The 19,494-nt window shown below is 33.5% G+C and overlaps 1 protein-coding gene across 6 annotated transcripts in view; it reads right to left on the reverse strand.

Annotated features, from left to right (window-relative positions):
* TMEM161B (transmembrane protein 161B) overlaps nt 1–19,494 on the reverse strand; it is an 84,240-nt gene that overhangs the window by 33,125 nt on the left and 31,621 nt on the right. For 4 of the 6 annotated variants that reach the window (XM_089909104.1, XM_089909105.1, XM_022593237.2 and 1 more), the window contains 2 exons: nt 18,531–18,614; nt 12,697–12,853 (listed from right to left, as the gene is read on the reverse strand). In XM_089909104.1, the coding sequence (XP_089765230.1) occupies nt 12,697–12,761 (65 nt within the window). In that variant the 5' untranslated portion in view covers nt 12,762–12,853; nt 18,531–18,614. Of the gene's footprint in view, nt 1–12,696; nt 12,854–16,314; nt 16,413–18,530; nt 18,615–19,494 lie in introns of all 6 variants that reach the window. The other 2 variants (XM_089909103.1, XM_022593218.2) reach the window with 1 other exon arrangement.

Here is a 19,494-nt window from a genome sequence, read left to right on the forward strand (position 1 = left end):
GTAAAACCCTTCTGAAAAGAAAAATAAAGCAAAACAAGTCATATGCAAAAGATTAAACATCATGACACTGTACTTCTTAACAGCAACTTTTGACACTGAGGACAATGGAGCAATGTCTGCAAAATTACGAAGAAAAATACTGACAACCCAGAATTCACTATTCAACCAAAATATCAATTAAATAAATGAGAGTAGAGAATTAAGACACTTTCAAAACTGCAAAGTCTAAAACTGGTTACCTCACATGCGCAAAAAGCTCCACCAAAACATTTGAACAAACCAAGGAATAGAAAAACACTGATTCCTAGAAATGGCAAATTAAACTTGGGAGAAAGGCAAAGGGAATTCCTAGGATGACAACAAAAATAAGTCCCAGGATGACAGTTGTGTAGCAAGCCAAAAGTTCAACCAGTTCAGATAAAAGCCAGAGAACAGAGGTCTTTAGGAAGGGTTTCTCTATGGGGGTGGGGGGTGGGACGGAAGAGGAACTAATACAAATTATAAGTGACGTTGTGAAATAACTATTTTGAAAAGCTAGTGGAATTAATAATAAACACACAGAAAAGTAAGTAAATTTAAAAAAGTATTAATTAATGAAAAAACTGCAAAAGAAGATATAATACTTTATAATGCTCACATATGAACAATATTTATACAGGTATAATAATCAGAGGGCTTCCCTGGTGGCGCAGTGGTTAAGAATCCGCCTGCCAATGCAGGGGACACGGGTTCGAGCCCTGGCCCGGAAAGATCCCACATGGCGCGGAGCAACTAAGCCCGTGCGCCACAACTACTGAGCCTGTGCTCTAGAGCCTGCGCTCTAGAGCCTGTGCGCCACAATTACTGAAGCCCGAGCACCTAGAGCCCGTGCTCCGCAATAAGAGAAGCCACTGCAATGAGAAGCCCGTGCACCGCAACAGAGTAGCCCCCACTCGCCGCAACTAGAGAAAGAAACAGCAACGAAGACCCAATGCAGCCAAGATAAATAAATAAAATAAATACATTTTTAAAAATCACTGATTTCAGCAAAAATTGTAAAGTAACTATATTAAGAACATAAAAAAGAGAAAACACAGAGGATGACAGTTTAAGAAAAATCCTCAACTATTACAAGTGATGAATTAAGTGTCAGTAGTATAAGCATTATACTTAGAAATATGAAAAAAATTTTAAAGCCTGAATAAACAGCTAAAACAGGACCAGAAGAAGTGGCAAGAAGGTAAGGGACTCTTGGTTTTTAATACAACAGTTTTAGAACTTTTTGTCTATATAAACAATGTATATATAGTATTTAATAAAAGTTAACATTTTGGAAGATTCAATCTAGATTTTAATAAAATCTTGATCTACAATGTACCCCCACTCTGGAAGAAAGTACATTATGTCCTAGAGTTTAACAGAACCTAAACTACACACAAATTCACAGTGTAAAACACATATGCACTGAGATTATTTCCATGTCCTATGAGTTAAAATAGTAAAATGTTAATGATGATTAACATTAACCAACTGTTAGAAAAGCTTCCCATGCTTGTTAAACACTATGATCATAAAAACCTTAAGATTTCAATACAGTCTAAGTCTTTCACTGGCAAAGATGTGACATACATACACCCAGGACAGAACACAACAAGTATTTGATCTATTTTATAGAGAAGTAAATAGGCAGCTTTTCTAACAGCTATACATTCCCTACAAAATAAGAAAAAAATCTGAGTATTTTCCAGCAACAACCCTTAACAGTTCATTCCTGGTCAAGAAGAAACTGGCCAAGAGTTACACAAAGATTTGCTGAACCAACTGAAGTCTATTCTCGGATTTTATTTTGTAGATGTTTCATTATGTTTCAATTCAAAACTCAGCTGCTTATCCTACCAAATTTTTAGAGCAATGTGTATTTTATTCAATTAATATATAACAGACCCAAACAGTAGTACATGGTAGTAGACTAAACAAAAATCTCCTAAAAAGAAGACAGACTTTTGTTAGCATTAGACATATCAGAATATAAATCTGGCTTTTTTTTTTTAAAGAGACAGGAGAAATAACTACATTATGGTGCCACATTTAGTTCCTCACTAACAACTGTGGTAACTTTCTTTTGAGATCACTTATAGAGACTTTCTGTACTAGCTAAGAGATTAACAAAGTTTCTGGTTGAGATATTTATCAAATTTCTCGAATACTTATATAACAGATTGTTTCTAAATAAGGAAGAAACATCCTTTTATTCTCTAATCCCATGAGTATGCTTATTAACAATAAGTTATTCATATAGAAAAATAAATAATAAACTACACATGAAATACTATAGAAATGGCTTTCAAAATAAAATTTCTCTAAGAGCTATTTCCTTTGATCTGATCTTTCTTCACTAATTGTCCACAATTTCCAAGCAAATTAGATATAGTTATTTTTAACCCTTTTGTACACAAATACAACTCAATAATGTAAATAACATTATAATACCAAAATTAGGCTTCTATCAGTACATGTATAACAAAAAACATGTACTAGGTAAAAATATAACATTTATTTACTTATGACAATGGAAATAATGACCAAGTACCTTCACTTGAGTAAATGCTTCTCCTTACCTTTATCTTGCTATTATTACTTTCATAGATCATCCTGTACATTAGACTTTCATAAAGAATATTATATTAGTAAATATTCAAAACTATAAATGCAAAACCATTGATGCAAATAGTCATTTTCTTTTCCTTTAATAATTTTCCCCCTTGTTAATTAACCCCTCAGTCCTAGCTAAACGGGCCACCTGCTTTGGTGCTAGCTTATTTTGCTTTATATTATAAAATCTCAACCCCTGAAATAAAGAGAATGTTAGGGAGGGAATATATTTTTTTCTGCCATGTGGCTGACATTTTTAATGTTCTAATTTAATGTCAATGTATTTCACAACTGGAATTAGCCCAAAATTTATAGATACAAAAATTACAACAGAAAATAAAAATCAAGGACAGGTAGGAAGATTTACACGGTAGGAAGTATTTTAAATATATTTATCTTTGAGCTGGAGATAAGAGCTTTGAAATAGTGAACAGGCTTAATTTTTAGTTCTAAAAATGGCAAATTTCCCTCAACTAGGATAACAACTTTAATAACATATACGTGTCAAAGCACTACGACGTTTTAACATAATTTATACTTACATTGCTTTAAAGACCCAATTCTCATATTAAGAAAATGTCTTCTACACTGTAACATCTTGAAATTATTCAAAGATATTTTATAAATACTCTTTTGAGAAGGAAAGAAATACAAAGAAATCGTATTCTGATAAGAAATGTTGCCAATTTTTTTGCCAATATACATATCTAGTGTATAGTAACCTAAGGAATAAACACAGAGGTTTCACAGACGTTTTTCAAAAATTTTTCACAAAATGTATAATTACCTTTTTAAAATACATCACGTTTCCACTCAACTAAGCAATTTCCATGTAAACTGCAAGTTTTCTAATATGTGAAAAATTATATTGTTTTTGTGACCACTAACAAAAAAAAATAAAACCCTAACTTTTTTCCTATTCAAATGATTAAGCCTAACACATCTAGTTTTCCATAAGAAAAGGCAAATGAAATACTCAAAACATTAAACTTGGCATTCTTAAACTTTGCTGAAGAGAAACCTAGAAACTATACCAAGAATCTGCTACAGAATGGACACTAAAAACAATAAAGTAATTCTTATGAGTTACCAAATAAAATCCTTGTCAAAATAATCTGATCCTGTCGTCAAATGTTAAAAAAACAAAACAAAATTTGGGTAATTTTTAACTAAAACATTTTTTCATGTTTTCTTGGAGGTGAAGGTTCGATTACTTTATTTTAGTTAAAATTCTCCCAGATATAAGCCAAAAACTACTATGCAACTTTAAAATCCATCCCACACAACAGCTTACAGCCAGCCTCAACCTAACCAGGTTATGGAAAGAAATGATGGCCAAAGATTTTTGAAAGCATAAAAACAAAGGCTTTATTAAAAAATAAAAGCAAACAAAAAACTACTAATTAATCTTCTGATTAAAATAGAGCAAAACAATCAAACTTACACTTACATTTTTAGATTCAGAAGGAAAATTATCATTTCCTAGCTAAAAGAAAAAAAAAGTCATACTTAACTATATATTAATAAACAGAAAAAGTCCTATCTCCCATGTAAGTTCTCTATGTAACGCTAGGTTTCTGACCTGAAAGGTGAATAATCTGACAGCACTAATGTCACAGAAGATCTCCAAAAGTTTGTTAAAGAATCAAGTTTTGACACAACACGCTATGTACAAATTTTCAAGACAAAAAAAGTACCTTTGCTCAAATTCAATAGCTTTGACTCTGTTCCTTTCTTACTAGGAAACATGATATCTTATGCAGTTCACTTCAGGGTTTAGTGTTTCGTTTTTCTTATTAATCTAAAGCAGAACATTTTTGTAAAGAATACAGTAATTTAGAATCGTTTAAGGAATTCAGAAGAGGTGACTAAGTTGCACTACTTTGCTGTAGTTGTCTATTTCTTAGAGCAAACAAATACAGCATTTAATTTGTAGACCTTTAATTTACAAGTCTACATATAGAACTGAATATTTAACACAGAAAACCTTAGAATTTATTTCAATTTAAACCATTCACAACTTTTTGCTTTGTATAAAATTTGCATGTCTGGCAACCAAGACAAATTAAAATTTTAAAACATAGCCTTAAAAACATACATAATAGGGTTTTGTACCTTAAACCATCCACATTGTAAAATACAAGCACTGTGGAAATGTGACTAATGATCCAGTCCTTTAACCAAATATAATAGGACTACTGAGAAGCTTTATCATTCTTTGTAGAATAGCTTTCTTCTCACTCAAATTCACGTAATTGACTCAATATTACTCTACGATACAGCTTATTCATAAGAAAAGGTTCTTTTTTAAAAGAAATCCATCAATTGTAGAATATTTTAATTTTTAAAAGTTTTACTTCCACCAAAGGATCTCTGGATTTTTTGCAAGCACCGTTTTTACCTTTTTACTTTTCTTTATTCATAAATAAAAATTACATGCTTCATATTAGGAAATCAGTAGACATTTCTCCAGTGACTCTAAGACGTTATGGGCCATCATACAGGAAAGACAATTACTACAACCTCTCCATCCTCATTATAAGGCTTTCTTTACCCCTTACCTTCTACATACCATGTAACTTGGCATAAGTGGAACCGGAACACACAGACTTGGACAAATAGGTGGTTAGAATTACAAATGGGCAAGAGAGTAGAGCTGAGAATTTCTATGGGTTTAGGAGTAAGACTGGAAGCAGGAATCATAGCTTAGATGCATGTACAACTCAGTTGAAGCAGAAAGCAGAGCTGATGACAAGGGATGATGGGTCAGTTTTAGGTTCCAGGGTTCAAGATTTTAGTGTCACATGTTTTAAAAAATCATTCTTGTGCTTTTAAAACTTTCAAGATTATGTAAAAATTATAACTGTTGTCCGACACAAGAATGTCAAATAAAACTGATGGGGGGGAAAAAATGACCACAAAAATAAAACCATTTTCTTCCTCACTTTGAAGTGAACCAATTATTTACGTTATATGTGTCTAATTTGGGGACCACTTTAACAAAGGACATTTCATCAGTAACAACTGCAGAGAATTTCTGAGTCAACTGATGTATGTGTGACTCTGGAATTAAGTGGAGCCATTGTCCTATGTAATCAATGGAGACATGTGTTTGACTAATAAGTAGGCACATACAATAAGAAAATAAAGAGAAGCCAGACAGAGGTCACTGCACCTAGACTGTTCATAGGGTGTGAAAGGCATACCAGATATGTTATAACTAAGATAAAAGATAGGCTATTAACAGACTCTTCCTTGGTGTTCATCTGGATATCTGGCATTTAATCCTGGTTTCCTGCACGCCATTGAAGGCAGCAGGTCATTTTCTCACATGCTACAAGTTCGAAAGAAAATCATACACACAATTCTACTTTCCTTCTTCTTCTCTACCCCCTTTGTGGAGGGTCAAAGTTGGCAGAAAATAGCTTGGATTATAAAGCCCTTCACCAGTTTCTGTCTTCTCTGGGATGGAGAGACAGCCAGCTACTAGATTCCCGCAGGGATGCTATTGTTTGGTGCCTTTCACGAGTGTGCTACTTAAAACTAAGCAGAGCCAGTTCAGTGCTGAAGACTGTTTGGGACCTCTGCTCTCATATTATTAGGCATTACTGAGTGAAATGAAAGATAAAAATTTATTCACATAAACAATAATTTGAGTAGTTATTAAGAAGTACGTTTTTCTAATTTCTCTGGTAAGTAGGTATTAAGGGCTGTATCACATTAAATAAAACTGGGTATCAAGATACACGTTTCTACACAAATACATCATAGCTACAAACCATGAAGAGAATGAAGCAAAAATGAGAATATTCCATAATAAACAATATTTCAGAGAACATAAATACTCAAAGTATGAAAAAAGTAGCAAGACATACATTCAGCTAGTGCTAATTATCAAGTTAAAATATTTTTAGTGTGTTTCATATGACGATGTCTAGGGATGGTCTTTATTCTGACTGATATTTTCATATATTTAATACTATAGAACTAAGTAGTAATATTTTAAATACTTGAATTTAATCTGCTCTTTAATCTGCTCTTGAATAAGTACAACACTGAATATCTGGGGATATTTCTCAACTGACACGCATGATCAGTATTTCTACCCAGTACAATATAAACCTTGTGAAGACATCAACTCTTAAGGCTTTGTTCTGGCTCTTCTACTCTAAATTATACCTAAATCAATCCAAAAAAGTCAGTAGAGAGATAGCACAGTGGTGTCGAATGTCAAATCATATCATGTATTTTAAATGGTATCCACTAACAGCTTTTTTTTTTTTTTTTGCGGTACGCGGGTCTCTCACTGTTGTGGCCTCTCCTGTTGCGGAGCACAGGCTCCGGACGCGCAGGCTCAGTGGCCATGGCTCACGGGCCCAGCCGCTCCGCGGCATGTGGGATCTTCCTGGACCAGGGCACGAACCCGTGTCCCCTGCATCGGCAGGCGGACTCTCAACCACTGCGCCACCAGGGAAGCCCCACTAACAGCTTTAAAAGACTGTTCAGCAGTCTCTGGTTGAAAATAAAAGATATAAGATATGTATTAATTCTGCTTACTCCCAAAATCTGACTAAATAAACTACACAGGAAGGAAAGTAAAACTCCTCAAAGCAAAGAATAGGAAAAGAGATGACAGTAGAAAAAAATTTTCAACAAATTTTGGAAGACATGAAATAGATGAACAAGCAGTAACTGATTTAGGTTTCAGTTTTCTCTACTATGCTGGATCTACAGGGTGAGGAACCCAGTGAGAAGAAAGCCAATTAATTCATAACACATGATACAAACAAAAGTCAGGAATTGGAGACAGCAGGTACCTCTGAAGGTAGGGTTGCAAAATGTATGAAAACAAGATGATTGGCTGAATGTCTGTATTAGTGTGATTAGACTTCCCAGATCTTCTGTCTTGCCTAATTATAGAGATTTGATGATGGCTTTTCCCCAATTCTGGCAAAACCCAGAAGAATTAATTTTTAAAGATATTAAACCAGAGAAGATTGGGCTTGGGGGTATTATGTAAAACTCAGGGTGACAATGAAGAGCTGAAAACAAACGGTAGGGGGAGGACTCAGACATGCAGTTAAATTAACGCCTGCACAATGAATGTTGAGTCTCAGAGCCTTCTTCCCCAATCAGCTCTCTTAACACTGGTTGTCAGACTTAGATCCTGCAGATGGGAGAATGGACAATTCTTCTCTGGAGAAAACGATAGGCCCAACAACCAGCAGACACTGATATTTAGAGGTTCCCGAAGAATACTTCCAGGTCTCTATTCAATCATCCACTAAAAAGTCTACCAATCAACAAGCTCCAGCCACGTGCACAAAACTTCCAGTTTTTAACCCCTCCTTCTTGAATATAAACAGGTACTCAAAGACCACAAGACATTCAAGAACAATCTTTAACACAGTAGAGACTGAAACAAAAAAGGGGGAGGAGGGAGACTCAGAAAATAAACAATGCAAGGCGCAAATTTAAACTTAAAAGCCATTAATATTCTTAAAAATAAAAAGATATTACACATCCATGATACAAGAGTGCTATGAAAATGGAACTTTTAAAAGAAAAAGTCTTAAAAAATGACATAAAAATTCAACAGAAGGCTTAAAAGAGAAAACTGAGAAAAATCAAGAAAATAGTGCAAAATAAATGGAAAGGGGAGATAAAAATTAAAGAATCATTCAAAGATATCCAACATCTCACTAACCAGAGTTCCTAAAAACGAAGATAAAAAACAGAGAATCTTACCAAAAAGATAATATAATACTTCTGAATAGAAATAGCATATTGAGCATATCCACTTAATATTTGCCTCTCCCTAATTCCCACCAAAATGACAGTAAAGGAATTTGTTTTTAAGTACAGAAATACAGTGAATAGGAAGAGAAAAAGCAGTAAAAATCTGAAGCAAAAAGCAGGCAGATAAGTGGTAAATGACTAAAGAGAATTAGGAAGCTCAATCAGAAAGTCAAGAATGCAACCTGCAGAACTCTGAGAAAGGATAAAGAACTGGTCAGATACCAAGTAATGATCTACATTGGGGTGAAAGTGAGAATATGTGTGTTGGAACAGGAGATAGTAAAACTAAGTACCTACTAAAGGGATAGTAAAACTAAGTACTTACTAAAAGGAAGTACTTTTAAAAAGTAACCAGTTCAAACTGTCCCCTCCTAAAAGAAGACTGGAGATTTATGCTTTGGAGAGGTTAAAAAAGATGATCTCTGGCCTATCAAGATTATCCAACAACTTGCCTCACCATATGCTCAGAGCTTCCATTCATCCTTTTAGTGCCTCACACTTAAATATAAACAGGCAAATATCGATCACCGGATCTCTCTAAGTCTTTAATATGAAAGACAGTGACCAAACCAAAGAAACTAAATCAACTCAGAGCAAAAAGATACTTGGTGGAAGGAAAACTTTTACAAAATCTATCAATATCTCAAATATACATGAGAAGATAATGTAATCTTAAAACAAGTATGGGACTTCCCTGATGGTGCAGTGGTTAAGAATCCGCCTGCCAATGCAGGGGACACGGGTTAAAGCCCTGGTCCAGGAACATCCCACATGCCGCGGAGCAACGAAGCCCATGTGCCACAACTACTGAGCCTGCACTCTAGAGCCCGTGAGCCAGAACTACTGAGCCCACATGCCACAACTACTGAAGCCCGCATGCCTAGAGCCTGTGCTCTGCAACAAGAGAAGCCACTGCAATGAGAAGTCTGTGCACCACAACGAAGAGTAGCCCCTGCTCGCCGCAACTAGAGAAAGCCCGCACGCAGCAATGAAGACCCAACACAACCAAAAATAAATAAATAAATATATATATATTTTTTAAAAAAGTATGATCCCGTGAGGGGTGGGGGATAGAAACAGAAGAAAAAGAAGACTTGAAAATTAAAAATTATAGCAGAAATTAAAAACAAAAATTCAATTAAAGGGTTGGAAAGGTTGGAAAAAACTCCTAGAAAATTAAAATATAAAAATATAAACATTTTTTGAGAGACAGAAGATAAGCACCTTAGAGAACCAGTCTAGGAAATCTGATATCTGAACAATAAGCATTCAGAAACACAGAAAATGAAGAAAAGGAAATCACAAATAAAATAATTCAAGAAATATTTCTAGAAGTCAAGAATATGAGTTTCCAGATTGGTGAAGTCCCAGCACAATGGATGAAAACAGATCCTCAACAGAAGGCGTATCTTCATAAAATTTCAACATACCAGGTAGCCAAAGAAAAAACAGTAAAGATTCCATAGAGGGGGAAAATATTGGACATATGAAAAATCAGAAATCAGAAAGGCAACTGGAATCCTTGAAGAGCAAGAATGGAACTTCAAAGACAGAAAAATAATGCCTTCAAAACTATAAAGAGAATGATGTAAAACCTGGAATTGCATTCTCAATCAAAGGATCGATTAATTTTCAGGCAGGGTAAAAATATTTTCAGGTGCGTGAAGTCACAAAAAATGCATTTCCCACACAACCTTTCTGAAGATAATACTGAAGGATACGCTCCACCAAAATGAGAAAGTAAACCAAGTAAGAGGCAGACATGGAATATAAGAAAAAGAGTCCCAGTCTGAGACATGTAAAGAGAATCCCTAAGAAGATAATAACTGATGCTTCCAGGGGAATAGCTGTGCATCAGTTGGGAAACTTAACCAATCCAGAACAGGGCCTATCTGAGGGCTCCCGAAGAACTCTCTCCAGGAAGATGAAACTGACATATCACCTGATGCTTCTGAACATACTGAGCTTGCAGTTGAATTAACAATATGTACAAAGAAAACAATGCAAATGAAAAGGCAAGTATTTATCTGTGAATAGCATTTACATGATCATAACATAAATAATGAATATTTCCTTAAAATATGACATTACTATAGTCAGAAGATAAGGTGAATGGGAAATGATCAATGGTAGGTGACAACCCAGGCAGATGTGCTAAATCCTCATTTCCAGAGTGAAATGACAACAATATTTAAAGCCTAAAATTAAAATCAGGCAGTGGCCTTGTATGCATATGGAAATATGGATATAAACATCAAACAGAAAGGAGCTAGAAAAAGTTGCCTCCGGACAGGTGGAAATTTAAGAAAGAATGTTTAATTTCAATAAAAAAATTTTTAAAATATAACAAAAATATTGCCCAGTATTAAAGGAAATGAGTTTCCAGTTGAAAAGCTAAACCTAGAACTTAACACAATTAATGATGAAGTTTCAGAATACCGTAAGGATTCCGGTGAAAGAGAAAAAGCTTCTGGAGGGTGAATGTGAGTGGGGGGAGGGGAGGCATATGCCAAGAGCAAGACGGCATCCAATTGCCCAAGAGCCCTCAAAACTCTGAGGAAAAACTATTTCTTTCTTAGAATTTGTACTGAGCCAAAATATAAACTGAATATGGGGAAAAAAATAAAGATAACTCAGGCATGCAAGATTCCCAAAAATAAAAAATATACCACACTTTCTAAAGACACTATAGGAGAATGCACTCTGCCAAAACAAGAGAGTAAACCAAAGAAGAGGAGATGATGTTATCCAAAAAGGGGCACAGGGAATTCTTGGGAAGATAGTGAAGGAAATCCCAGGATAACAGATACACAGGAAGCTGAGAGAACTGAGGGCTCTAGGAGGATATTTCCATGGAAAAGCAGAATAGAAATGATGCTATCTGGCAGCCACTATGGAAAACAGTATGGAGGTTCCTCAAAAAACTAGAACTACCATATGAACCAGTAATTCCACTCCTGGATATACATCCAGAAAAAACAAAGACACTAATTCAAAAAGATAAGCACATCTCACTGTTCATAGCAGCACTATCTACAGTAGCCGAGCTATGGAAGCAATCCAAATGCCTATCAACAGACAAATGGATAAAGAAGATGTAGTATACATATATACATACAAATACATATACACACACACAAAATGGAGCATTACTTGGTCAAAAAAAGAATGAAGCTCTGACATTTGCAGCACTGTGGACGGACCTAAAGAATATTATGCTTAGTGAAATGAGTTAGACAGAGAAAGACAAATACTGTATGACATCACGTATATGTGGAATCTAAAAAATAATACAAAAAGGGAATTCCCTCGCAGTCCAGTGGTTAGGACTCCGAGTTTCCACTGCAGGGGGCGTGGGTTCGATCCCTGGTCGGGGAACTAAGATCCTGCATGTCGAGCAGCATGACCAAAAAAAACAAAAACAAAAACAAAAACAAAAACCAATGAATGTATTATGTAAAACAGAAACAGACTCACACATATAGAAAACTAGTGGTTACCAAAGGGGAGAAGGAAGGGAGGAGGAGCAAATTACAGGTATGGGATTAAGAAATACAAACTACTATGTATAAAATAGATAAGCAATAAGGATATACTGTATAGCACAGGAATGGAGTATAACCTGTAAAAAATGCTGTACATCTGAAACTAATAGAATACTGTAGATCTACTATACCTCAATTTAAAAAAAAAAGAAAGAAATGATGTATCTGAACTACTGAGGTTTAGAATTCTGTAGGAGAGTTTAGCTTCGATACAAGAAGAATAGAAAATTGTTCAAGGAGGGTAATGATACTACAATGCTTAACTATCAATAATATTTTCATAGGTGTAACTAAAACCAACTACTGATTTAAGTAAAAAGCTGTCTCCTTAGTATTTGGAAAGAAAAGAAGGAAAGGAAAAGGAAGGGGGAGAAAGATGCAATAATACCTAAAATTAAAGAAATACCATTATCACGTAAGATTTAGACATATGGAAGGAAATCTCAAAAGAAATACCTAAAAGAGGTAAAAGTGGCTCCTCTGTGACATGAGTCAGACAGGAAAGGGAAGGCAGAGAACTGGTATCTTTCCTTGTATTTCACTTTTGAAACTATTTACCTCTATTTTGAAAATTTTTTTCAACTAAATAAAGAGGATTTCAACAAAGAAAAATTCTCTAATGATCTAAAATCCTTTTTAAATCACAGACGAGATCTAATGGTGTTAGCTGTAAAAGGAAAACAAATTCATAAATTAATATTAATGATGTTTTGAAGGATACATTGCAAAAGACAAAACAAGCAGGCACCAGACTAAGCTGATATTCATTTCCTGTGTGGGCTTCATAAAATTGTAGTAGACTTCAGTTACTAGATACACAACTGTAGCAGCCACTGTGAAATCCACCAGCCACTGATATTCTGGAAAGTAATGCAATGCTGAAAAATAAAGGTGTAAGAAAGAAAGCTTTACTTAACCTTTCATAAACAGCTTAGGAGGATTTATCTATAATTAACTTCAAACATGTTAGATTTTATTCTGTTTGATGATTTGCAATGTAAGGTTTGCAAATACGAGAATCTAAAAATGCAGGAAATAGATCAAGAATGTTGGCATCCAAAACTAAATTTTAATACCTCATAAATTAAATAATTAAAATAAACCTGAAATGATTACCAAAAATTATTTAAATTGTTGTTAAAAATAAATGATTGAAAAATGAGTTGGTATTTTTTAACTACTCAGCTTCTACAGAAATTATAAATCACGATTTTTTTAAAAGAATCTGAGCTATAATATTTTAGCTTTAGAATACAACTTGATGTAGAATACTACAGGTTTATTTATATTCATTTCTGTGAAGCAAGAGAGTTGAACACTATGTCACATTTATTAACCATACTAACGGAGGATTAGTAATTTTGTGAGTTACTGCAGATTAAAATAATAAATTAAATAAATGTACTTTTTCTTCTCTCTTCTACTCCTACAAGAAAAGCTGATGAAATGCCTGTCAATTTTCCATATAGCCATACTACTTCAACAAACTATTCACTGACATTAAAATTAGCATTGTCTGAAAGTAAGTATAATTCCATCCCCTTTTCTTCTCAAATATGCTGGTTTACTTCTGCCAGGGAGCAGTCTAAAATATCAACATCATTTTGTAGAAGGCCTCCTAAAAACGTGGAAATATATCACATACTAAAATAGCATTTCCTACATTCTCACTGGCACATAATAAAATGATCTACATTGCTTTGGAAAAATTTTAGTTGTAAAATGTAACACCTGAGGATATTCTGAAATCAGAATTTACAGAAAAAATGTTTTAAAAATAAAATACCACTCAAAATAAGACTTATTTAAAATATCAAAACAAACTAACCAAACTTACATTTCTATGAGGACAGCAAAAATTCCAAATCCTTTTATAATTGGGTAAATTATTTGTTTGCTTCAACTTAATTTAACAACACTTAATTTGCCTTCAAGTTATTTTAACTGCTTTAGCTTTTTTGCTGTATTACACCTAATAGCTTCTGAACATCACTCTGAAAGATATACCCTACAGTGATTGCAAATTCCTACTCTGTAGACCTCCCTCCTCCCCTCTAAAGTCACTCAGTGGAGTTTTTAAATAACTTTCTGGAAGGATAGCAGAGAAATGGATGGAACAGACAGACAAATATCTGTTTAACTAAAAGTTTTCAGTTTTTATTAACAAAAGTTAAAGTAAATGTTCTAATTCTCCATGCCTGCCCGCACTCACACAGGCTTCCCTCAGGGAACTCATTCACAGCAAACAGCCAAGTGACATTCAAATGTTCTTACATTCTTTAAGAGGTTCTTGTAATAGAGAGCTAATACAAATTGAGAGACTATAAGATAGTTATTGGGATATCAATAATATATACATTCAACAAAAGAACAAATTATATATTCTTGGCTATACATTTAACTCAAGTATTATATTCTTCTTTCTGTATTCAATAATGTAATTATATACATGCTTCTCATAGAATATTGGAATACAAAAAAAACTGAGAGTTCATCAATCCCAGTGGTTTGCACTAACCTTCTGAGAGTCCCTAAAGTTCAGGCAGAAAACCTTCTACTTTTACCTAAACACTGACACAGAGCATGCAATCATGGATGATTACATAAATATAAATAAAAATCTCTCTGTTATTCTGATTAACTACAATGATCTTAATGTTATGTGACCAGTTGTTTAACTAGTACCATTTGCAGTTAGTTCTCAAAATTGTAAAAGTAAAACAAAATACTGAATAAGCTGAAACCACATTACCCCTAACTTCAATTTTTTATTTAAATAGCCTAATTCTCACTAAATGGCTCTACCACATTCAGTGTGTAACCCTGGTCAAGTTATTTAACTCCTCTATCTAATGAGCTAAAAAAAAAGTCAATAACAGTTACATACCTCATAGAACTGTGAGGGCAAGTTTATACAAATAAAGTACTTATAACAATGTCTGATAAGTACTCAATTTAAACTATTATTAAGGTTAATTAGCTGATAACTATTCAATAAACATTAATTAGTAAAAATAACAAAAAATTGTCTTAGAAATCAGGAAACGTGTATAAGTATTCTTGTACAAGTAAGCACACATATAGGATTAATAAAACAAATGGGACAACTAATCAGAAAGTTCAAGTGTTTTACATGTTTTAAATTTTGCATGAAAAATATTTAAAAAGAAAAAAGAGGATGACATAATCAGTCTCAACAGTCTGAATGACACCAGACAACTGATTTATATTGTTCCTCACTGACATTTTCTAGGACACCCTTTCCATATATATACATACAATCTTTGTAAATGTAGAATCGATTTTCAAATGTATTGAAGCCACCTTGTATCACAAAATAATTCTTTATGAGATGCTTAAATGAATCTATTAAGGTTTTTCTGAGGTGGTATCATTTAACCCAAGAAGGACCAAATTACATAATGATACATTACACAACATTACCAAAATTACTTTTTTAAATGTGTTATTTTAATTCCTCACTTATCATGTAAACCATTAGTTCTCAAACCTGGTCAAAAAAAATCAGAACCACGTGGAACATTTTAAAAAATACAAATTCCCAGAAGCCAGTCTAGATTTACTGAATCTCCAAGGGTAGGTATGGGGGTATCTTTATTTTTAAAGAACTGCTTAGGTGATTCTGACATTCAGCCAGGTTTGAAAACTAGTGTTCTAAACAATATCACCTTAGATGCCTTTCTCTTCTAGGATCTGGATAATTTCATATAAATTTCATTTTAAATTTAAAGTCATTATAGTTATTATACAATTATAAACACTGATATACAGGGAAAAAATTGAATGACTTATTCAGAGATATCCAATGGGTAAAAATAAATCTTGAATAAAGTTTTCTATTCCTAATTCCTAATCTAATTCATCATACTAAAACCACTTTCCTTTCCACTAAATGCAGCATAAAGTTGAACTGTTGTAAATACAGGTAGTTTAATACAAACATACAAATGCATTTCTGCAAGCAACACTATAAAACAAGTAAACTGGTATAGATGACAATTTAGAATAGAATTTGAGATACTGAAAACTGACTGTAATCTCAACATAAACAAAAACTGTGTAACAAACTTGTGTAAGACAGCCTCTTCTAAAAAATGGGAAAAATAAGGCTTACTACAAGTTAGGTGGATAGAAAGACAAATTCAATTCAGATGAAGTCATTCTGAGCTTCTAAAGCTCTGAGAAAGATTTCAATCTATATAATGGACTTAATGATTAGGAAAACAAACAAAAAAATCTAACAACAATAGATAAAGTACTTTCACTAGCATAATATAAAACTGAGATTTACAGAACACTTTACCCAGATTTCCCTTACCTAAAGTATCCACTTCTGTAACTGACTTTGTTTCTAGATGGAGATCAATATCCTTTGGAATGGTTAGTGGCTTACTTTCAATGTGACCATTATATTTCCTATAAAAATCAGACAAGTGACACAGAAAACAAGTTACCCTCACTGTTATTCAAGTGTTTGTATCAAACTAACTACAAATGAGGTTATAAATTTCACAGTGAAAAAGAAGAACTTCTAATATTTCATCAAAAAGGACGTAAGGCACTCAAAAGTAGTTTTTAAAAGGGGAACTACAAAATATGGATGTAAATTATTATGAGAATATACAGATTACCAATGAAAGAGTTACCTAAACTAGTGACAGAAGCAAAACCTTGATTGCTAGCTTAGCACTGCACCCCATTTTTTCTGCTCTCTCTTCTGTAGATTTAAAGACAGCCTTAACATCTCTTTCCTTAGGCACAAGAGTAAAAGGAAATGAAGACAAAATGCATTTCACTTTGAAATTATACACGTACACACACACATACATATAAACAGACCTGTAGGTATAAACAAGTCAGAGCTGAAAAAATATATTAAGATTTATGTGCATGAGAAATCCTGAAATGTGAAAGGCTAGCTCAGAGTTGCTTTTACTAAGAATCATGGATGGAGGAAAACAACAGAATTCTTCAGGTGCATGTGTATTATTTCCAAATTTAATTTTTAAACACAATCAAACATAAATCAAAAGCAATAAACTTTCAGTAACAATAATTATAATAACAAGAAACAATTTCGCATTTGTTCTTGTTTAAGTATAAACTGGGAAAACCTCAGTAAAAATTTTAATTCACGTCAATAAATCAAATAATAATTATTGCTACTAAAACAGAATAGTGTTGTTAGTGCATCTTTCTGTAAACGTAAAGCATTTTCAACATATAAAAATTATTGTAAAAATAACAAAATTATTGACAAGGCATATAATAAGAATTTAAATGTTTATAGAATAAATACTGTACTACATAACTAAGTTTTACAAATGTTGACTATGGTAGCTGTGAAAAGGCAAATGTGGAATAGTTAAAAAGAAACACAGAAACTAAAAACTGACCTGGATTAAAATCCTGACTCCTAATAGTTAAGTGAACTTGAACAACTCATTTAACTTCTTTGATCAACAGCTTCCTCATTAGTAAAACATAAATTAAATTACAGTGACTATTTAGGGTTACTGTGTGGATTAAATAAGACTGTGTAAAAGTGTTTTGAAAATTATAATATTAGGCAGAAATATTTTATTAAAAAACATAACCACTGGAATACAGAGAAGGAGGATTTGCACTTAATATTCCAATGAGCTTCACGGTATATTTGTAATGATAAGTGAAAAAGAAAATGGTAGCAAGATCAGAAAAGACAGTCTTTTCAAACTTCCAATTTCATGTCAAATAATCATTAATCTTCAAAGAATTTTTTTTAGCATCCATAAATCCATTAGCCCACATTAATAGAATTTTTATGATATACATGAGGAATTTGGTGACAATATGTTGTCACTGACATTTTATAATATATTATAATCACAGAATCAGAGCCTAAGAAGTCCTCCCCAGCTAAGGAAACTAAGGCCCATTTAGAGAGGCTAACTAACATGCACTTTCCTTGAAAATTCAATATAAATAAGGATACAAAATTTTAAAGCTGGAAGAATCTTTCACAGCTACTATGTTTGGTCCTTCTACTTCACAGATTAGGCTGCTGTGGTCTATTCAGTGAGGTTTATTAGCAGGCAGTTTTCTTCAGAAACTTTAAGTATAATATTCAAGAGCCTAATGGGACCTAAGAAGTTAATACTGTCCACCCCTTTTATTTAAAAAATGAGAAAACAGAGGTAAAAAGCAAATGAATTTGCCCAGTATCTGAGTGGTAGCAAAATCTGGAAAAGAACCCAGACCAACTGGTATCTTTAAATGAGTTGTAAAGACATGGGTTACAGGTCTCCCCTATTCAATCCCCCACTAACAATTCTTAAGTAAAATAGTCACTTTTGTGCTTATATATTAGATTAATACACATTGGGTGCTCTTAAAGGGTGATTCAATATTATTTTAGATCATGGATTTTGATCTCAGATTTACCAACTGTTTATAGCATAATCTGTAAATGTTCCTTTAATCAAAGTAGCAAAATATATTTACATAAATTCTATTAAATATTTGACACCTTACAAGCTTGACAGTATAACTTACCTATCTTTTCTGCTTTTCCCTTTTTGCTGCTTTCCTGCAAGAATTCTTAATTCTTCTTCTGTAGGATGTTGATACCATCGCAAACTAAGAAAAAAGTAATTCTTTTAAATAAAGAATTAAGATCACCAGAATTATTCACTTATTCTACAAATATTCGAGTTTCCTAATTGTGAAGACACTGCAGGGAAATATCAGGTGAAAAACTCTAATCTGAAACAGATACTACTGCTTAAGTCTTAAAAGGTTTAGATTCAAATCCAGCAACCACTTACCAGCACTTACTAGATGCCAGACCCTGCAATGTTGTTTGTAGGTATTTTTCTTACAACTGACAGTGTATTAACATATATTAAGATCAAATTGGCTTACTTTAACAAACCCTGCAGGCAAGCTGACAGAAGCACATTAGAATTCTCCACCCATTACACAGAAGGAATTGTTACTTGTCTTAAAAAGAGAGTCCTTTGAATGCCCTCAAAACTACAAAGTAGTCTTTGCTTTCCTTTTCTTTCTTTCCTCCCTTTAATTTAGTTGGAGAATTCGCGAACTTTATGTGTATAAGGATTCAAGTGAATTGCTGTATTTACAAAACCCTTTACTCTTGGCTATAGCTAATCCTCTTCAGTTAGGGCTCCAAAAACAACTGACTGTATTTATTACCCCCACCAGCCAGTCAAAACAGCCAAACAAGTTATTGTTATTCCTTCCCAAGCCCCCACCTGGTCATTCTCAATTTCCTGTCTCACGTGAACTTTCTGCCGGCCACCTAAATTTGATATTTGGGTTTTACCTTCAATATGCTCTTTCCACATATTATCATTAATTTGGTTCTTTAACTCTTAAAATTCTAAACTTGCCTACTTCCCTGAAAGGACCTTAGTTCAGCGCATCTTCCTCTCTAGCTCTGACTATGGCAAACCTCCCCTTCCTTTCCCCTGGACTAAAGGCATTCTGATCCCACCTT

This window comes from Delphinapterus leucas, chromosome 3, assembly GCF_059928025.1.
Source record: "Delphinapterus leucas isolate spDelLeu-1000000601 "Yukka" chromosome 3, BTC_Dleu_Yukka2, whole genome shotgun sequence".
Classification (NCBI taxonomy): Eukaryota; Metazoa; Chordata; class Mammalia; order Artiodactyla; family Monodontidae; genus Delphinapterus; species Delphinapterus leucas.